General features: G+C 42.0%; 1 protein-coding gene across 2 annotated transcripts in view; it reads left to right on the forward strand.

Moving 5' to 3' along the window:
- Positions 1 to 20,688, forward strand: part of anapc2 (anaphase promoting complex subunit 2) — a 54,719-nt gene that overhangs the window by 26,596 nt on the left and 7,435 nt on the right. For both annotated transcript variants that reach the window (XM_034189896.1, XM_034189897.1), the window contains exons 9-10: positions 5,663 to 5,804; positions 15,997 to 16,072. In XM_034189896.1, coding sequence (XP_034045787.1) covers positions 5,663 to 5,804; positions 15,997 to 16,072 — 218 coding nt within the window. The remainder of the gene's footprint in view (positions 1 to 5,662; positions 5,805 to 15,996; positions 16,073 to 20,688) is intronic.

Here is a 20,688-nt window from a genome sequence, read left to right on the forward strand (position 1 = left end):
ACCAGGAAAAAGACATGCTGTGGAGGGGAGCAGAGATCAGTCAGTAATGATTAAATGCAGAGTGGTGCATACAGAGCAAAAAGAGAAAGAAACACTCAGTGCATCATGGGAACCCCCCAGCAGTCTAAGTCTATAGCAGCATAACTAAGGGATGGTTCAGGGTCACCTGATCCAGCCCTAACTATAAGTTTAGCAAAAGGGAAAGTTTTAAGCCTAATCTTAAAAGTAGAGAGGGTGTCTGTCTCCCTGATCCGAATTGGGAGCTGGTTCCAGAGGAGAGGAACCTGAAAGCTGAAGGCTCTGCCTCCCATTCTACTCTTACAAACCCTAGGAACTACAAGTAAGCCTGCAGTCTGAGAGCGAAGCGCTCTATTGAGGTGATATGGTACTATGAGGTCCCTAAGATAAGATGGGACCTGATTATTCCAAACCTTATAAGTAAGAAGAAGAATTTTAAATTCTATTCTAGAATTAACAGGAAGCCAATGAAGAGAGGCCAATATGGGTCAGATATGCTCTCTCCTTCTAGTCCCTGTCAGTCCTCTAGCTGCAGCATTTTGAATTAACTGAAGGCTTTTCAGGGAACTTTTAGGACAACCTGATAATAATGAATTACAATAGTCCAGCCTAGAGGAAATAAATGCATGAATTAGTTTTTCAGCATCACTCTGAGACAAGACCTTTCTAATTTTAGAGATATTGCGTAAATGCAAAAAAGCAGTCCTACATATTTGTTTAATATGCGCATTGAATGACACATCCTGATCAAAAATGACTCCAAGATTTCTCACAGTATTACTAGAGGTCAGGGTAATGCCATCCAGAGTAAGGATCTGGTTAAACACCATGTTTCTAAGATTTGTGGGGCCAAGTACAATAACTTCAGTTTTATCTGAGTTTAAAAGCAGGAAATTAGAGGTCATCCATGTCTTTATGTCTGTAAGACAATCCTGCAGTTTAGCTAATTGGTGTGTGTCCTCTGGCTTCATGGATAGATAAAGCTGAGTATCAGTAGTTTGCCTCTACTGGTGGTTGGCTCTCACTGCGGTATTGTATCACTTCCTGTTCCGGAGCACAGCGGTGTTTTTCTGTATCTGTTAGCTGTTTAATCTGCGCAGTTAGATTGATCTAGTTATCTAGATTACGATTTGTTTCCCAGTGTAATCTTTACGTGCCTTAACTAAAGCACTCCTTCTGCTGAATCACCTCTAAATTATTTACACATTATTCACTTTGCTTGTTTTTAGGAATCCGCTAGCTTAGCGTAGCTACTAGCTCTTAGCCGATTTAGCATGGCGGCTTCTCCTGTCTCTCCCGCACTTTTCTGCTCTGGGTGTGAAATGTTTAGTTATTCCTCGGCCTCCTTTAGCAGTAACGGTACTTGTAATAAGTGTAGCTTATTCGTAGCTTTGGAGGCCAGGCTGGCCGAATTGGAGACTCGGCTCTGCACCGTGGAAAATTCTACAGCTAGCCAGGCCCCTGTAGTCGGTGCGGACCAAGGTAGCTTAGCCGCCGTTAGTTACCCCCTGGCAGATCCCGAGCAGCCGGGAAAGCAGGCCGACTGGGTGACTGTGAGGAGGAAGCGTAGCCCTAACAGAAGCCCCGTGTACACCGCCAACCCGTTCACATCTCTAACCGTTTTTCCCCACTCGACGACACACCCGCCGAGGATCAAACTCTGGTTATTGGCGACTCTGTTTTGAGAACTGTGAAGTTAGCGACACCAGCAACCATAGTCAATTGTCTTCTGGGGGCCAGAGCAGGCGACATTGAAGGAAATTTGAAACTGCTGGCTAAGGCTAAGCGTAAATTTTGTAAGATTGTAATTCACGTCGGCAGTAATGACACCCGGTTACGCCAATCGGAGGTCACTAAAATTAACATTAAATCGGTGTGTAACTTTGCAAAAACAATGTCGGACTCTGTAGTTTTCTCTGGGCCCCTCCCCAATCGGACCGGGAGTGACATGTTTAGCCGCATGTTCTCCTTGAATTGTTGGCTGTCTGAGTGGTGTCCAAAAAATGAGGTGGGCTTCATAGATAATTGGCAAAGCTTCTGGGGAAAACCTGGTCTTGTAGGAGAGACGGCATCCATCCCACTTTGGATGGAGCAGCTCTCATTTCTAGAAATCTGGCCAATTTTCTTAAATCCTCCAAACCGTGACTATCCAGGGTGGGACCAGGAAGCAGAGTTGTAGTCTTACACACCTCTCTGCAGCTTCTCTCCCCCTGCCATCCCCTCATTACCCCATCCCCGTAGAGACGGTGCCTGCTCCCAGACTACCAATACCACAAAAATCTATTAAGCATAAAAATGAATATGTTGAATGACTATGGATGAATATGTTAGTTTAAATGAGTCAACACCCCCGAGTCACACTAACTGTCAGAATGCTCGTAGCACGGGCCGGGGCGGAGGATTAGCAGCAATCTTCCATTCCAGCTTATTAATCAAAAACCCAGACAGAGCTTTAATTCATTTGAAAGCTTGTCTCTTAGTCTTGTCCATCCAAATTGGAAGTCCCAAAAAACAGTTTTATTTGTTATTATCTATCGTCCACCTGGTCGTTACTGTGAGTTTCTCTGTGAATTTTCAGACCTTTTGTCTGACTTAGTGCTTAGCTCAGATAAGATAATTATAGTGGGCGATTTTAACATCCACACAGATGCTGAGAATGACAGCCTCAACACTGCATTTAATCTATTATTAGACTCTATTGGCTTTGCTCAAAAAGTAAATGAGTCCACCCACCACTTTAATCATATCTTAGATCTTGTTCTGACTTATGGTATGGAAATAGAAGACTTAACAGTATTCCCTGAAAAGTCCCTTCTGTCTGATCATTTCTTAATAACATTTACTCTGATGGACTACCCAGCAGTGGGGAATAAGTTTCATTACACTAGAAGTCTTTCAGAAAGCGCTGTAACTAGGTTTAAGGATATGATTCCTTCTTATGTTCTCTAATGCCATATACCAACACAGTGCAGAGTAGCTACCTAAACTCTGTAAGTGAGATAGAGTATCTCGTCAATAGTTTTACATCCTCATTGAAGACAACTTTGGATGCTGTAGCTCCTTTGAAAAAGAGAGCTTTAAATCAGAAGTGTCTGACTCCGTGGTATAACTCACAAACTCGCAGCTTAAAGCAGATAACCGTAAGTTGGAGAGGAAATGGCGTCTCACTAACTTAGAAGATTTTCACTTGGCCTGGAAAAAGAGTCTGTTGCTCTATAAAAAAGCCCTCCGTAAAGCTAGGACATCTTACTACTCATCACTAATTGAAGAAAATAAGAACCCCAGGTTTCTTTTCAGCACTGTAGCCAGGCTGACAAAGAGTCAGAGCTCTATTGAGCCGAGTATTCCTTTAACTTTAACTAGTAATGACTTCATGACTTTCTTTGCTAATAAAATTTTAACTATTAGAGAAAAAATTACTCATAACCATCCCAAAGACGTATCGTTATCTTTGGCTGCTTTCAGTGATGCCTGTATTTGGTTAGACTCTTTCTCTCCGATTGTTCTGTCTGAGTTATTTTCATTAGTTACTTCATCCAAACCATCACATGTTTATTAGACCCCATTCCTACCAGGCTGCTCAAGGAAGCCCTACCATTATTTAATGCTTCGATCTTAAATATGATCAATCTATCTTTGTTAGTTGGCTATGTACCACAGGCTTTTAAGGTGGCAGTAATTAAACCATTACTTAAAAAGCCATCACTTGACCCAGCTATCTTAGCTAATTATAGGCCAATCTCCAACCTTCCTTTTCTCTCAAAAATTCTTGAAAGGGTAGTTGTAAAACAGCTAACTGATCATCTGCAGAGGAATGGTCTATTTGGTCTATTTTGTCTATTTGAGTTAGGGCTGGATCAGGTGACCCTGAACCATCCCTTAGTTATGCTGCTATAGACGTAGACTGCTGGGGGGTTCCCATGATGCACTGTTTCTTTCTCTTTTTGCTCTGTATGCACCACTCTGCATTTAATCATTAGTGATCGATCTCTGCTCCCCTCCACAGCATGTCTTTTTCCTGGTTCTCTCCCTCAGCCCCAACCAGTCCCAGCAGAAGACTGCCCCTCCCTGAGCCTGGTTCTGCTGGAGGTTTCTTCCTGTTAAAAGGGAGTTTTTCCTTCCCACTGTAGCCAGTGCTTGCTCACAGGGGGTCGTTTTGACCGTTGGGGTTTTACATCATTATTGTATGGCCTTGCCTTACAATATAAAGCGCCTTGGGGCAACTGTTTGTTGTGATTTGGCGCTATATAAAAAAAAAATTGATTGATTGATTGATTGAAGAGTTTCAGTCAGGTTTTAGAATTCATCATAGTACAGAAACAGCATTAGTGAAGGTTACAAATGATCTTCTTATGGCCTCGGACAGTGGACTCATCTCTGTGCTTGTTCTGTTAGACCTCAGTGCTGCTTTTGATACTGTTGACCATAAAATTTTATTACAGAGATTAGAGCATGCCATAGGTATTAAAGGCACTGCGCTGCGGTGGTTTGAATCATATTTGTCTAATAGATTACAATTTGTTCATGTAAATGGGGAACAGGACAGCCCTGATGAACTGAGTGCTAGAGTGAGAATGCAAATGATCTATCACAAGTAGTTAAAACTGAACATTTTGGCTTGGCGTATATTAATTTCATCCAGGACATAAATAATTCTCAGAACCCAAATCTATGAAGTGATTCAAATTTGTAGGGCCACTCAACCTGATTGAAAGCTTTATACGCGTCCAGGGAGAGAATTGCTACGCCTAAGGTTCCCTGGTGGTCGGTGTACAAAGTATTGAGTATTCAGAAAACCATACACCATATGGTTTTCTTCATGGTGTATAAAGCCATATTCATTGGTGAACAACTTGATAACTGATAGTAAAGTAAGTCCTTTCGGCTGCTCCCTTGTTTGTACTCGGGTCGCCACAGCAAATCCAAGGTGGATCTGCATGTTGAATTGGCACAGGTTTTACGCCGGATGCCCTTCCTGACGCAACTCCATATATACACACACACACACACACACACACACACACACATATATAAAATATTGTTTACAAATGTATAAATATGCAGATGAGTTGTCAGGGGGGTTATGCAAAATGTAATAGGGGGTTATGTATGCAAGGAAAAAAAACAAAATGAAATTCCCTATTTCAACTTCAATAAAGGAATGGCTTGGGGGAAGAAGCTTTTCCTCATCCTCTCTGTATTGGTTCTCAAGCAACGGAACCGACGACCAGATGGCAACCGAGAGAGGAGGGAATGTCCAGGGTGATGGGGCAGGCTGAGAATCTTCTCTGCCCTTGACCTGCATCTTCTAGAGTAAATGTCATGCAGGTCAGGCAGCGCAGTTTTGATAGTCCTCTCCGAAGAGCGGACTACTCTCTCTTAAGGGCAGTCTTGATCTCTAGGAAAACCCATCTATAAGTGTGTATGACCAATAAGCAATTCATCAAGTTTTTGTTGTAATTTTTATTACTGATGAAACAAATGCTGAAAAAAGATCAAGGCTTCTCCTCTGTGTGTCCAGGTGGAACAGATCTGTAGGGGATTCTCTTTGTTTTTATTGGTTCAGCTTGTTGAATATTCATTTTGTTTTGCTATTAACATATAAATATGCAAATGAAAGTTTACTGCTTGTTTATCTTGTCAGATAAGACGGGCTCGAAGCACCGCTCCTCAGACATCATCAGTCTGCTCGTCAGCATCTACGGCAGCAAGGACATCTTTATTGACGAGTACAGAGGAGTCCTGGCCGACAGACTGCTGCAGCAACTCAGCTACAACCCCGCCAGGTACAGTGGGGCGTGACAGGTTACAGACATCCAAACCTACTTGAAAACAAATTCTGTTGCTCTGAAGGGAAGGAAACGTTGTCATGTGGGTAAAAATCCAACTGTTGCTGTCTGGGATCTTCTCTTAGAGCCAGATAACCAAACCACTTGTGCGTTTTATGATGAAATCTTGAAACTTGGCACACTCAACTTCCTGCCGAGATATATTTTTAAGATTGGGAGGCACTTGTAGTGATTTGTAGTGAGATTTTGTATCTTCAAATGAGCAGGATATTTAATTAAATGTCAACAAAATGCAAGTGACAAGTATGAGAGATGTTTATGGAAAATCTTTATTAACAATCTTGATTTTTTTTTTTTAATACATGAGACATTTCTAATACCTCTCTATCACTTTATAGTGCACTAAAATAAGGAAGCTGCAGAAGCAGCTCTTCACCAATCATATATCTCTATAAAAAGTAACCGAAAACATCAGTGAATGTGTTTATATGCATGAAATAATAAGCACGAGTTCACAGTTGATATCACTGTAAAATTAGAAGTCACCAAGTATACTTTCTGTAAAATAGTGTTTTATGACTTCTATATCAGAAAAAATGATGCTGATTTTAATGCTGTAGATCACTGAAACACAGCCCAGTGTGATCTAGAGACGACTTCCTTTCTATTTTCAGTGACATTCTTACATCCACAGCAGTAAGTTTCACCACATCCACAACTCCACAGAACTGCTGTGGGTCCTGGAAAGTAACCACCCAGACAAATAACGAGTCCATCTCCACATCTCTAAAATAGCTATCTATCTGCCGCAGCCAGGTGAAGTGTGGGTGCCCCCCTTGACCTTCGCAAGCCACTGGGTCCTCAACACTCAGGCACCTGCATGCTGGATCATGCACAGAGAAACGTGCCACATGGTCAAAATGTCAAAGCTGATGCTCCCTCACAATGTACAGTGGGGAAAATAAGTATTTGGCCCCCTGTCAGTTTTGCAGGTTTTCCCACCAACAAAGAATGGAGAGGTCTGTAATTTTTATCGTAGGTACACTTAAACTGTGAGAGACAGAATCTTAAAAAAAATCCAGTAAATCACATTGTATGATTTTAAATAATTTGCATTTTATTGCATAAAATAAGTATTTGACCCCCTAGAAAACAGAGCTTAACAGTTGGTACAGAAACATTTGTCTGCCATTACAGAGGTCAAACGTTCCTGTAGTTTCTTGACCAAGGTTGCACACACTGCAGCAGGGATTTGGTCCACTCCTCCATACAGATCTTCTCCAAATCTTTCAGGTTTGGAGTTTCAGCTCCCTCCAAAGATTTTCTATTGAGTTCAGGTCTGGAGACTGGCCAGGCCACTCCAGGACCTTGAAATGCTTCTTACGGAGCCCCTCCTTAGTTGCCCTGGCTGTGTGTTTGGGGTCATTGTCATGCTGGAAGACCCAGCCATGACCCATCTTCAATGCTCTTACTGAGGGAAGGAGGTTGTTTGCCAAAATCTCGCAATACATGACCCCATCCATCCTCCCTTCAATACGGTGCAGTCGTCATGTCCCCTTTGCAGAAGAGCACCCCCAGAGTATGATGTTTCCACCCACATGCTTCACAGTTGGGATGGTTTTCTTGGGGTTGTTCTCATCCTCTAAACATGGTAAGTGGAGTTGATTCCAAAAAGCTCTATTCTGGTCTCATCTGACCACATGACCTTCTTCCATGCCTCCTCTGGATCATCCAGATGGTCACTGCTGAACTTCAAACAGGCCTGGACATGTGCTGGCTTGAGCACCTTGCTGCCCTGCAGGATTTTAAACCATGACAGCATCATGTGTTACTAATGTAATCTTTGTGACTACGGTTCCAGCTCTCTTCAGGTCATTGACCAGGTCCTCCTGTGTAGTTCTGAGCTTTCTCAGAATCATCCTTACCCCACAAAGTGAGATCTTGCATGGAATCCCAGACCGAGGGAGATTGACAGTCAACTTGTGTTTCTTCCACTTTCTAATAAATAATCATAACAGTTGTTGTCTTCTACCAAGCTGCTTGCCTGTTGTCCTGTAGTCCATCCCAGTCTTGTGCAGGTCTACAGTTTTGTCTCTGGTGTCCTCAGACAGCTCTTTGGTCTTGGCTATGGTGGACAAGTTGGAGTGTGATTGTGTGAACAGGTGTCTTTTATACAGGTAACGAGTTCAAACAGGTGCAATTAATACAATCAATCAATCAATTTTTTTATATAGCGCCAAATCACAACAAACAGTTGCCCCAAGGCGCTTTATATTGTAAGGCAAGGCCATACAATAATTATGTAAAACGGTCAAAACGACCCCCTGTGAGCAAGCACTTGGCTACAGTGGGAAGGAAAAACTCCCTTTTAACAGGAAGAAACCTCCAGCAGAACCAGGCTCAGGGAGGGGCAGTCTTCTGCTGGGACTGGTTGGGGCTGAGGGAGAGAACCAGGAAAAAGACATGCTGTGGAGGGGAGCAGAGATCAGGTCACAAATGATTAAATGCAGAGTGGTGCATACAGAGCAAAAAGAGAAAGAAACAGTGCATCATGGGAACCCCCCAGCAGTCTACGTCTATAGCAGCATAACAAGGGATGGTTCAGGGTCACCTGATCCAGCCCTAACTATAAGCTTTAGCAAAAAGGAACGTTTTTAAGCCTAATCTTAAAAGTAGAGAGGTGTCTGTCTCCCTGATCTGAATTGGGAGCTGGTTCCACAGGAGAGGAGCCTGAAAGCTGAAGCTCTGCCTCCCATTCTACTCTTACAAACCCTAGGAACTACAAGTAAGCCTGCAGTCTGAGAGCGAAGCGCTCTATTGGGGTGATATGGTACTACGAGGTCCCTAAGATAAGATGGGACCTGATTATTCAAAACCTTATAAGTAAGAAGAAGATTTTTAAATTCTATTCTAGAATTAACAGGAAGCCAATGAAGAGAGGCCAATATGGGTGAGATATGCTCTCTCCTTCCAGTCCCCGTCAGTACTCTAGCTGCAGCATTTTGAATTAACTGAAGGCTTTTTAGGGAACAGGTAAACAGTGCAGAATAAGAAGGCTTCTTAAAGAAAAATTAACAGGTCTGTGAGAGCCAGAAATCTTGCTGGTTGGTTGGTAGGGGGTCAAATACGTAATTTGCATTTTATTGCATAAAATAATTATTTAAAAATCATACAATGTGATTTTCTGGATTTTTTTTTTTTTTTTTTTTTAGATTCCGTCTCTCACAGTTGAAGTGTACATATGATAAAAATTACAGACCTCTCCATTCTTTGTATGTGAGAAAACCTGCAAAACTGACAGGGGGTCAAATACTTATTTTCCCCACTGTAAGTGATACTCCTCATCTTAGTTTCCCTAAGTACAGTGCAGTACAAAGTATTCACAGCGCTTCACTTTTCCAACATTTTATGTTACAGCCTTATTCCTAAATGGAGTAAATTTATTTTTCCACTCAAACGTCTACTCACAACACCCCATAATGATAGCATGAAAATATTTTTTTGTTTGTATGTTTTTTTATATTAAAAAAAATCACATGTACACACGCGTATTCACACTTTTTACTCAACACCGTTGATGGACCTTTGCCAGCAATTACAGCCACAGCTCGGTGCACCTATCTTTGGGCAGATTTGTCCATTCCTCTTTGCAGCACCTCTCAAGCTCCATCAGGTTAGAGGGGGAGTGTCAGTGCACAGCCATTTTCAGATCTCTCCAGAGATGTTCAATCGGATTCAGGTCTGGGCTCTGGCTGGACCACTCAAGGACCTTCACAGAGTTGTCCTGCACGCTTCCTACTGTGAAACAGAGGTGGATCACTCAAGTTTTGGGGATGTGTGAGCTACAAAGGCACAGGAAACGTGGTCAAAATTGATGGCAGGATGAATGCATCATGTTATCAAAAAATACTGGAGGAAATTTGCACTCATCAGCCCAGAAACTGCACATGAGACGTACCTGAATGTTCCAACATGACAACGACCAAAAACACAAGGCCACGTTGACCTGTCACTGGCTACAGAAGAATAAAATGAAGGTTCTGGAGTGGCCATCTCACTCTCCTGTCCTCAATATCATTGAGCCACTGTGGGAGATCTCAAATGTCCAGTTCATACAAGACAGCCCAAACATTTGCAGGAACTGGAGGCTTTTTTGCCTAGAAGAATGGGCAGCTTTATCATTAGACTAAATAAAGAGACTCGTCCACAACTACCACTAAAGACTCCAAGCTGTCATTTATGTTAAAGGGGGGCGTACATGGTATTAAGAACTGGAGTATGTAAAATTTTGACCAAGGTCATTTGGGTAGTCATTTCTGTTCTCATTATGATTTAAAAAGAGTAAACACAGTTGTTTGACAATAAATGGTTTCACACAACCACTAACCATGAGTGGGAAAAAAAGTTTTGTGTTATTATTCATATTCGCTGAAAAATGGCCAAAAAAATCTAAAATTCTGCCAGGGTATGTAAACCTTTGAGCACCACTGTAGACAGGTGTGTGCCTTTCCAAATCATGTGGACTCCAGTTAAGTGGTAGAAACATCTCAAGGATGACCTGTGGAAATAGGATGCACCTGAGGTCAGTTTTGAGCTTCATGGCAACAACTGTGAATATGTATGCAGATGTGATTTCTTAGTTGTTGTTTTTTTTAATAAATTTGCAAAAATCTTGAAAAAAACAAAACAAAAACTTTTTTCACATATGGGGTATTGTGTGTAGAATTTGAGGGAAATAAATGAATTTCATCCATTTTCGAATAAGGCCATAAAGTAACAAAATATGGAAAAAGCGAAACGCTGTGAATACTTTCTGGATGCACCGTAATATCTCATTTGATACAAAATCATTCCAGTGGTACCCAAGGATCTTCCAAAGAGTCTCAGTACTAAGTACTAAGACGTCCATTCACCACCTTAGCTGACTGGTTAGGGTCTATGTCCCACAACTATACAGTAAGACAGGAAGCAGCAGGACTCCAAAGACTTGAACCTTCATTCTCCTGCCAAGTCAGGGTCAGTGAACCTTTCCTTGTCAAGAGAGTCACTGATTTCCACAACCCTGCCCAACACACAGTCCATTGAAGTGTTGAAGAATTTAAGAGCCAAAACACATCCCTAACAAATGCCATTTTTCAATGAGAAAAAAAATTCAGAGTCTCTGCCTCTGCTCTGCTCACAGTATCTGTGTATAGGCTGGCTATGATGTCCAGCAATTTCTTAGGAATCCCATGAATTCTTAGGATGTCCCAGAGAGCAGTCAGATCAACTGAATGATACGTTTAGCAAAAACCAACACAGGCCTGAAAAAGCACTGTTGCTATTCATATTTGCATTCTGTGAGAACTCCTTTGGCTAGAATGCGGTCAATGGTTAACTTGTTGGGCATGAAGCTAGACTGTTCACTGGGCAGCAAGGAGCTGGAACTGAATCCCATTAAGAATAATCCTTGCAAGCACATTCCCTGGCACAGGGATCAGTGGGAGTACCCTATAGTTGTTATAATCCATACAATCACCGTTTCCTTTCCAGATTTGAACAAGTTCTTTCTTCCCCTCTGTAGGGTTGATACCCGTCTCCCATATTGAAACAGACATTGTTTGCAATGCCAGGAGAACATCATCACTATCTGCCTGGAGGAGCTTTCCCTGCCCCATGGTGTTTCATACCCTTCACAATTTCATCAAGAGTTAATGTTTCATAGTTGACTGTAGAATAAGCTATAAGAACCTTGGTGACAGAGATGTTTAACATCCCAGCAAGAGGATCAGCCTTATACAACAGCTCAAAGTAGCTCACCCAGTGTGACAGTGGCATCTGTCCAGACTCTACAATCTTCCACCATTACTGGAGTGGGATGAGATGTAGGTTGAAAGGAACAAAGTGCTTTGATTCCTCTGTAGGCAGGTCAAGGGTTGCTAGATCACAGATGGTGTATCACCTGGTCAGATTCCTCTAACAAAGACACCTTCTTGTCCATTCTCCGGGTCATCAAAGCCCATTTCCATCAGCCATGCACTGTGACTCCTCTGGATGATATTTAGTGTTTTCAGATATGAAATGCCTCCCCCGATGGGCACTGATAACTTCAAATACAATCCTCAGTAAGGCTGGTTCAAGATTATTGAGCCAAAGTTGTCCACCTTTGCTCAAAAACCCCAGCTTCATTTTTTGACAAACCCCAGTCAACAGAAGAAAGTAGTTTCAGTGATGCAACATGTATTTGGCACCACTTTGAAAGACAGCCAGCTTGATATGCTGCGCAAGTGCTGCCTGTGACTCCATACTGCCTTGGAGGAGAAAACCAATGTATTAATATACCCAAAAGATAATTCTTTGCATTAATGATAATCTCTTTCAGCCTCTGAAACAATGTATCTGAAAATGCGTTTTCGATGTTTGGTGCTTTTATCATCAAATACACTATTCTTATTACTTTATGAGCTAAGCTACTCCATTATCTATGTTATCAACAGGTCAGGCTCATGGGCACTGTAGTAATGGCATTAATGGTGTTTGATATTTATATTTATGTCAGGCAGCAAATGAGATGTAGCAGCAGTAAAGACAAAAGTTTATTTTTAAAATATTAAAAGAAGGTCCAGATTTCTAAAGTAAGTCCCTTCGGCTGCTCCCTTGTTTTCACTCAGGGTCGCAACAGCTGACCTGAAGTGGATCGGCAAGTTGATTTGGCACAAGTTTTACGCCAGGTGCCCTTTCTGATGCGACTCCATGTTACATGGAGAATGAGCAGGGGTGGGTTTGAACTGGGAAGCACCGCACTAGATATATTTGCTGCTTGTAAAAAGCAGGAAAAGCTGCCTTAGCTAAAAACACCCAACTCTGTTTTCTCCTACTGCACGTATTGTATTTTATCAAATAATGGGTTAAATCAGAATGCCTAAATTATTTCAACAAAAACATAAAACAATAGCAATTACATGACAGCTTTATACACCAGGATAAACTCCTGTTTCACAGGGAAGAGTCCAGAAGCTTCTCGACATTGATGTAATTTATAAAAGCTGCATGATGAATTGTCATAATTTTGAGTTACAGTTGGAGAACCTTTGCCTGTATTTAAAGGGCAAACTAAAGAACCAGTGACTTCTTGCATTTACGAGCAGGAAAAAAACAACCTAAAGAGTTAAGCCAAGGCTTCCAAAATCTACATTAAAAAGACAAGCAAACTTTTGTAGTTGATGACTACAACAAAAACTTACACTTCTGTGGGGAATCTTGTATTGATACCTTCCTCCTTTGTCGAGTCTTTGCCTCCACACACACACACACACACATATATATAAACAAATTATTAACCTCCCTTGCTTGGTCTGTACGGGAATATCGGGAATATCAGACCTCTGTGTTTTTCTTACGGACCTCGGACTGTACTTACACTGTGGTCTCATATTTTCCATTACAGACCTTGTGCTCAGTTAATAATTCTTTAATATGTGTAGTTGGAGAAAGCAGAGTTTGAAAGTTTTTAGCCAAGGTGTATGTAAATGTATGTAACTATTGTTGATGCTTGTGTATTAATCGCGTGCGGCGCCTTCTAATGGTTAATGGTGTTAAAGATTCTTTAATGCAGAGTACAGTGGTGTTAAAGATTAAACTCCTGTAAAAGACCACGCAGCCAGCCGTGTACGTGTGTGGAAGAACAGAGAAAAAGCTCTGACATTTAGAATCTCCTGTAATATACATACCATTTAAAATAAATACATAAACAGATAAATAAAAAACACTAACAAAGGTGCATCCACTTACTGATTGAGGGGCATATTAATCCACACCGACCCACCATCAAACCACCAGAAATGGGGACAAACAATCATATCCATGAAGCTGTCAAGTTAGTCGAGTCTGGGAGTGTGCCCTAGCGTCATGTTGGCACATCCACGACACCACCTTGGGTTCTGGATTACAACCGTCCACGCAGAGAACTGACCCGTCCCCACCCGGTGGATCAATCAATCAATCAATTTTATTTATATAGTGCCAAATCACAACAAACAGGCGCTTTATATTGTAAGGCAAGGCCATACAATAATTACGTAAAAACCCCAACGGTCAAAACGACCCCCTGTGAGCCAGCACTTGGCAACAGTGGGAAGGAAAAATTCCCTTTTAACAGGAAGAAACCTCCAGCAGAACCAGGCTCAGGGAGGGGCAGTCTTCTGCTGGGACTGGTTGGGGCTGAGGGAGAGAACCAGGAAAGAGACATGCTGTGGAGGGGAGCAGAGATCGATCACTAATGATTAAATGCAGAGTGGTGCATACAGAGCAAAAAGAGAAAAAAACACTCAGTGCATCATGGGAACCCCCCAGCAGTCTAAGTCTATAACAGCATAACTAAGGGATGGTTCAGGGTCACCTGATCCAGCCCTAACTATAAGCTTTAGCAAAAAGGAAAGTTTTAAGCCTAATCTTAAAAGTAGAGAGGGTGTCTGTCTCCCTGATCTGAATTGGGAGCTGGTTCCACAGGAGAGGAGCCTGAAAGCTGAAGGCTCTGCCTCCCATTCTACTCTTACAAACCCTAGGAACTACAAGTAAGCCTGCAGTCTGAGAGCGAAGCGCTCTATTGGGGTGATATGGTACTATGAGGTCCCTAAGATAAGATGGGACCTGATTATTCAAAACCTTATAAGTAAGAAGAAGAATTTTAAATTCTATTCTAGAATTAACAGGAAGCCAATGAAGAGAGGCCAATATGGGTGAGATATGCTCTCTCCTTCTAGTCCCTGTCAGTACTCTAGCTGCAGCATTTTGAATTAACTGAAGGCTTTTCAGGGAACTTTTAGGACAACCTGATAATAATGAATTACAGTAGTCCAGCCTAGAGGAAATAAATGCATGAATTAGTTTTTCAGCATCACTCTGAGACAAGACCTTTCTAATTTTAGAGATATTGCGTAAATGCAAAAAAGCAGTCCTACATATTTGTTTAATATGCACATTGAATAACATATCCTGATCAAAAATGACTCCAAGATTTCTCACAGTATTACTAGAGGTCAGGGTAATGCCATCCAGAGTAAGGATCTGGTTAGACACCATGTTTCTAAGATTTGTGGGGCCAAGTACAATAACTTCAGTTTTATCTGAGTTTAAAAGCAGGAAATTAGAGGTCATCCATGTCTTTATGTCTGTAAGACAATCCTGCAGTTTAGCTAATTGGTGTGTGTCCTCTGGCTTCATGGATAGATAAAGCTGGGTATCATCTGCGTAACAATGAAAATTTAAGCAATGCCGTCTAATAATACTGCCTAAGGGAAGCATGTATAAAGTGAATAAAATTGGTCCTAGCACAGAACCTTGTGGAACTCCATAATTAACCTTAGTCTGTGAAGAAGATTCCCCATTTACATGAACAAATTGTAATCTATTAGATAAATATGATTCAAACCACTGCAGCGCAGTGCCTTTAATACCTATGACAAAACGTTTTTCAAACTTCGGATGAAGTCATGTTTGTTCTTAAACAGACAGACCAAAATATTTTTTTAAATGTATTGATTTGTTGCACCAGAAACGTTTTGACCTAAACTCCATTTGTCTTAAGTGTCCTTGAGCAAGAGACCGAAGCTTTGAAACCTGCTGGACGTTGGAGACTTCACTTTTGTCAAACCCACACCAACTTGGGAAAGATATAATGTTAAAGTTTGAACTAAGTGTTTTAAGAGTTTGTCTTCACAAAGGAAAGTCTGCATCTTGTGTGTTTGTCAGCCTTGTTTTTTTCCTCCTCACAGCCTCATTTACCTCCATAACTGACTTAAACAAACCAACTGCCTGCAAAAATATGAAGAATGTTGGTGGGACTTGGTCTCGTGTTTAGACCATTTCTGGGTCTCAGACTGAGGCCGGCTGAATGGTGCCACATCGTAAACATGTACAGACTGTACGTATAAATGTACTCTGTGTCACGCACGGTGAAAACAGACGTAACATCATCTGTTAAATCACACTGTGCTTGAAACAAATGCCTCTGATTGGTCCATGTCTTGTAACCAGCATCAGATTAAAGTGTCAGTTTCATGCAGTTGTGCAGGTTGAACTTGTGACCATATAAAGCAAAGTGCACGTCCATTATGATGCACCTAACGAGCCGCTGAGCTGGCAGTTTGCTGTTTGCTGATGGCAGATGATGTCACAATGTGTTGTTTTTTGTGTTTGTGTGTGCTTCCAGGGAGATTCGTAACGTGGAGCTGCTGAAGCTTCGCTTCGGAGAGTCGCACATGCATTACTGCGAGGTCATGCTGAAGGTCAGCGGCTGCACTTTGATGGTGAAACCATCCAGTTTGTCAAGATGCACAAAGAAAATCCATCCATCTTTTTTATATATATATATATATATATATATATATATATATATATATATATATAGTGTTGCCACAGTTACTTTGAAAAAGTAATCCAATTACTGATTACTCCTTGAAACAGTAACTTAGTTACTTTACTGATTACTCAATTGTAAAAGTAACTAAGTTAGATTACTAGTTACTTTTTTAGTTACTTTCCCAGCTGTCGACAACAACCCTCTGCCACCTCAACATGAAAATGATACCTGTTTTGCCAAAACTCACTTTATAGTCACCCTTTCTTGACTTCAGTGAAAATAAATACTTGTTTTATAAAAAGTAAAATAAAGACGTCTTTCTTGACCTCATATTTAACTGTTGACAGCACTGTAACAGTAAAACTTGCAATTTCAAACCTACTTTGTTTATAAATGTAACTATTAAATTCTAACATTTTTCTAACATTTAAATTCTCTCTAAACATTTTACTTGTCGAAATTATTATTATTTTAAGCAATATTAGTAGTTGTAGTAAAAAACGGCTTCAAAACTGGACCTTTAATCTAGGGGTGTTGTGGGGGGGGGGGGGCACATCCCTCCCCCACGCCCCCATTCCATCTGGATTCGCCCCTGCTTTGCTGTTTGAGCACAAAGAATGGATAACATTTATTTATGCAGAAAACAGGACCAGATTTACAGGTAAGAAAGTTTTATTGCGTTTTCACATCATGTGGTCCTCAGAAAGAGAGTTTAGGTGCATTTGAGTGGAAAATAGTGTTAGTTGTTGACGCGTCACCGAGGATCAGCTGTTTTTAATGAGACGATACGGAGCGGCTCAGCTCAGAACTCTAAATAAAGGAGGAAAAAAGTATAAAAATGTCTTCGTAAAGCTCAGTGCAGGTGTTCTGATCACCGCCCTTTAAGAGGTGAGGACGAGTCAAGCAGCTGCAAAAAACCGCGGATGAAAAGCTCACAGCTCGCTGAAAGTGGGCCGTTCAGTCGAACCCCGACCCCCTGCCCACGGACCAAGTTTAATGCTGCTATCGACCCACAATGAAAAATAATAGTAACGCACAGTGACATGGAGAAGTAACTTTAATCTGATTACTGACTTGGAAAGATTAACGCGTTAGATTACGCGTTACTAAAAGAAGTGGTCAGATTAGAGTAACGCGTTACTAAGTAACGCGTTACCGGCATCACTGTGTGTGTATATATATATATATATATATATATATATATATAGTGAGGAAAATAAGTATTTGAACACCCTGTGATTTTGCAAGTTCTCCCACTTAGAAATCATGGAGGGGTCTGAAATTTTCATCTTAGAAACACGTCCACTGTGAGGGATCTAATCTAAATAAAAAAAAAAAAAATCCGGAAATTACAATGTATGATTTTTTTTTTTATAATTTATTTGTATGTTACTGCTGCAAATAAGTATTTGAACACCTGTGAAAATCAATGTTAATATTTGGTACAGTAGCCTTTGTTTGCAATTACAGAGGTCAAACGTTTCCTGTAGTTTTTCACCAGGTTTGCACACTGCAGCAGGGATTTTGGTCCACTCCTCCATACAAATCTTCTCCAAATCTTTCAGGTTTGGAGTTTCAGCTCCCTCCAAAGATTTTCTATTGAGTTCAGGTCTGGTGACTGGCCAGGCCACTCCAGGACCTTGAAATGTTTCCTACGGAGCCCCTCCTTAGTTGCCCTGGCTGTGTGTTTGGGGTCATTGTCATGCTGGAAGATCCAGCCATGACCCATCTTCAATCCTCTTACTGAGGGAAGGAGGTTGTTTGCCAAAATCTCGCAATACATGACCCCATCCATCCTCCCTTCACTACGGTGCAGTCGTCATGTCCCCTTTGCAGAAGAGCACCCCCAGAGTATGATGTTTCCACCCCATGCTTCATGGTTGGGATGGTTTTCTTGGGGTTGTTCTCATCCTCTAAACATGGTAAGTGGAGTTGATTCCAAAAAGCTCTATTCTGGTCTCATCTGACCACATGACCTTCTCCCATGCCTCCTCTGGATCATCCAGATGGTCACTGGTGAACTTCAAACAGGCCTGGGCATGTGCTGGCTTGAGCAGGGGGACCTTGCTGCCCTGCAGGATTTTAAATCATGATTTTAAATACTGATGTAATCTTTGTGACTGTGGTCCCAGCTCCCTTCAGGTCATTGACCAGGTCCTCCTGTGTAGTTCTGAGCTTTCTCAGAATCATCCTTACCCCACAAAGTGAGATCTTGCATGGAATCCCAGACCGAGGGAGACTGACAGTCATCTTGTGTTTCTTCCACTTTCTAATAAATAATCGGAACAGTTGTTGTCATCTACCAAGCTGCTTGCCTGTTGTCCTGTAGTCCATCCCAGCCTTGTGCAGGTCTACAGTTTTGTCCCTGGTGTCCTTAGTCAGCTCTTTGGTCTTGGCTATGGTGGACAGGTTGGAGTGTGATTGATTGAGTGTGTGAACAAGTGTCTTTTATACAGGTAACAAGTTCAAACAGGTGCAGTTAATACAGGTAAAGAGTGCAGAATAAGAGGGCTTCTTAAAGAAAAATTAACAGCCCTGTGAGAGCCAGAATTCGTGCTGGTTGGTAGGTGCAGATGGTACATTAAAAAAAGAATCTATATTTTACACCAGCAAAACTTTTATGCAAGGCATCAGACAGGAATTAAATTACAAGGTCACTGATAAAGAGTGTTATAATCTCTTTGAACAATCTCCAATGAGTACAGCAACTTCAGGCCTCCCAGGGCAGACAGCACACCAACAAAAAAAAAAAAAAACTTATATTGTGCAAGGCATCAGACAGCAATTAAAATACTCTTTTTTTCTTTTTTTTTTTCTTTTTTTTTTTTTTTTTTTACAAATTACAAGGTCACTGATACAGTGTCACTTAGAATGTACAATAATGTCTTTGAACAGTCTGCAACGGATACAGCAAAACCATAACAGAATAAGATTAAGATCAGACTCTAATCATGGAACAAACAGAGTGAGGGAGGGGGCGTAACATAGGTGTCATGTAACAGGAAGGGGGTATGTGTCTGGTGTTTCAGAGGGGGGTGTCAAAATGGGCTATTTTTGCCTAGTGTAATTTTTGAATGGCCTCCCAAAAAGCCATTCACAGACTGCAGTTCTGAAGACAGTTGCTCTTTTGCTAGCAACCAAGAAGGTCGACCCGTCAGCATACAGCAGCAATGTACAATTTACTGCAGAGCGTATATCATTAACATAGTACATGAGAAAAAGCCAAGGGCCCAATATTGAACCTTGAGGTACACCACAGACCGCTTTTGTTGGAGTAGACAGTACAGCACCAATGTCCACACACTGCTTGCTACCTATTACTAAGGTAGTCCTGCAACCAGTTTACAGTGGGGTTCTGAAGTTAGCTTTCAGCGAAATGTGCCCTTATTTTTGTATGTTGCTGAAAGTCATTCAGCCTTGTCTTCTCACTTGGGTTGTTACAGTGGGAACAGTGGTGGTAGCGACACGTGGACATTTAGCACACGAGCACTGGATTCAGAGTTGGTCTTCAAACATCACACACTTCCCCTATAATAGGAGAACCCAAACCAGGCCAGAAGTATTTTTAATACTTCTTTAATATTTTAACATAGGATTATTAGGGACCACCCCAGTTGCCCAGGATTGAGGAAAAAAACTCTGAAATGCGAAGTGAAAATGCTACATCTCCTCAATCCCATCGTCACGTCTTCCTGAAGAGGAAGCAGAGACTGGGGACTCAGAGGCAGACTCATCCATTACCCAGGCCGAAGTCACCGAGGTGGTTAGAAAGCTCCTCAGTGGCAAGGCTCCTGGGGTGGATGAAATCCATCCTGAGTACCTTAAGTCTCTGGATGTTGTGGGACTGTCTTGGCTGACACGCCTCTGCAACATCGCTTGGCGATCGGGGACAGTGCCTCTGGATTGGCAGACCGGGGTGGTGGTCCCTCTGTTTAAGAAGGGGGACAGGAGGGTGTGTTCCAGCTATAGGGGGACCATACTCCTCAGCCTCCCCGGTAAGGTCTATTCCAGAGTACTAGAGAGGAGAATTCGACTGATGGTCGAACCTCGTATTCAGGAGGAGCAGTGTGGTTTTCGTCCTGGTCGTGGCACACTGGACCAGCTCTACACACTCCATCGGGTGCTCGAGGGTTCATGGGAGTTCACCCAACCAGTCCACATGTATTTTGTGGATCTAAAGAAGGCGTTCGACCGTGTCCCTCGGGGCACCTGTACAACCGCAGCAGGAGCTTGGTTCACATTGCCGGTAGTAAGTCAAACCTGTTTCCAGTGTACGTTGGCCTCCGCCAGGGCTGCCCTTTGTCACCGGTTCTGTTCATTATTTTTATGGACAGAATTTCTAGGCGCAGCCAGGGTGTAGAGGGGGTCTGGTTTGGGAACCACAGAATCTCGTCTCTGCTGTTTGCGGGCGATGTGGTTCTCTTGGCTTCATCAAATCAGGACCTTCAGCATGCACTGGGGCAGTTTGCAGCCGAGTGTGAAGTGTCCGGGATGAAAATCAGCACCTCCAAATCTGAGGCCATGGTTCTCGACCGGAAAAGG

This window comes from Thalassophryne amazonica, chromosome 16 (genome assembly GCF_902500255.1).
Source record: "Thalassophryne amazonica chromosome 16, fThaAma1.1, whole genome shotgun sequence".
Classification (NCBI taxonomy): Eukaryota; Metazoa; Chordata; class Actinopteri; order Batrachoidiformes; family Batrachoididae; genus Thalassophryne; species Thalassophryne amazonica.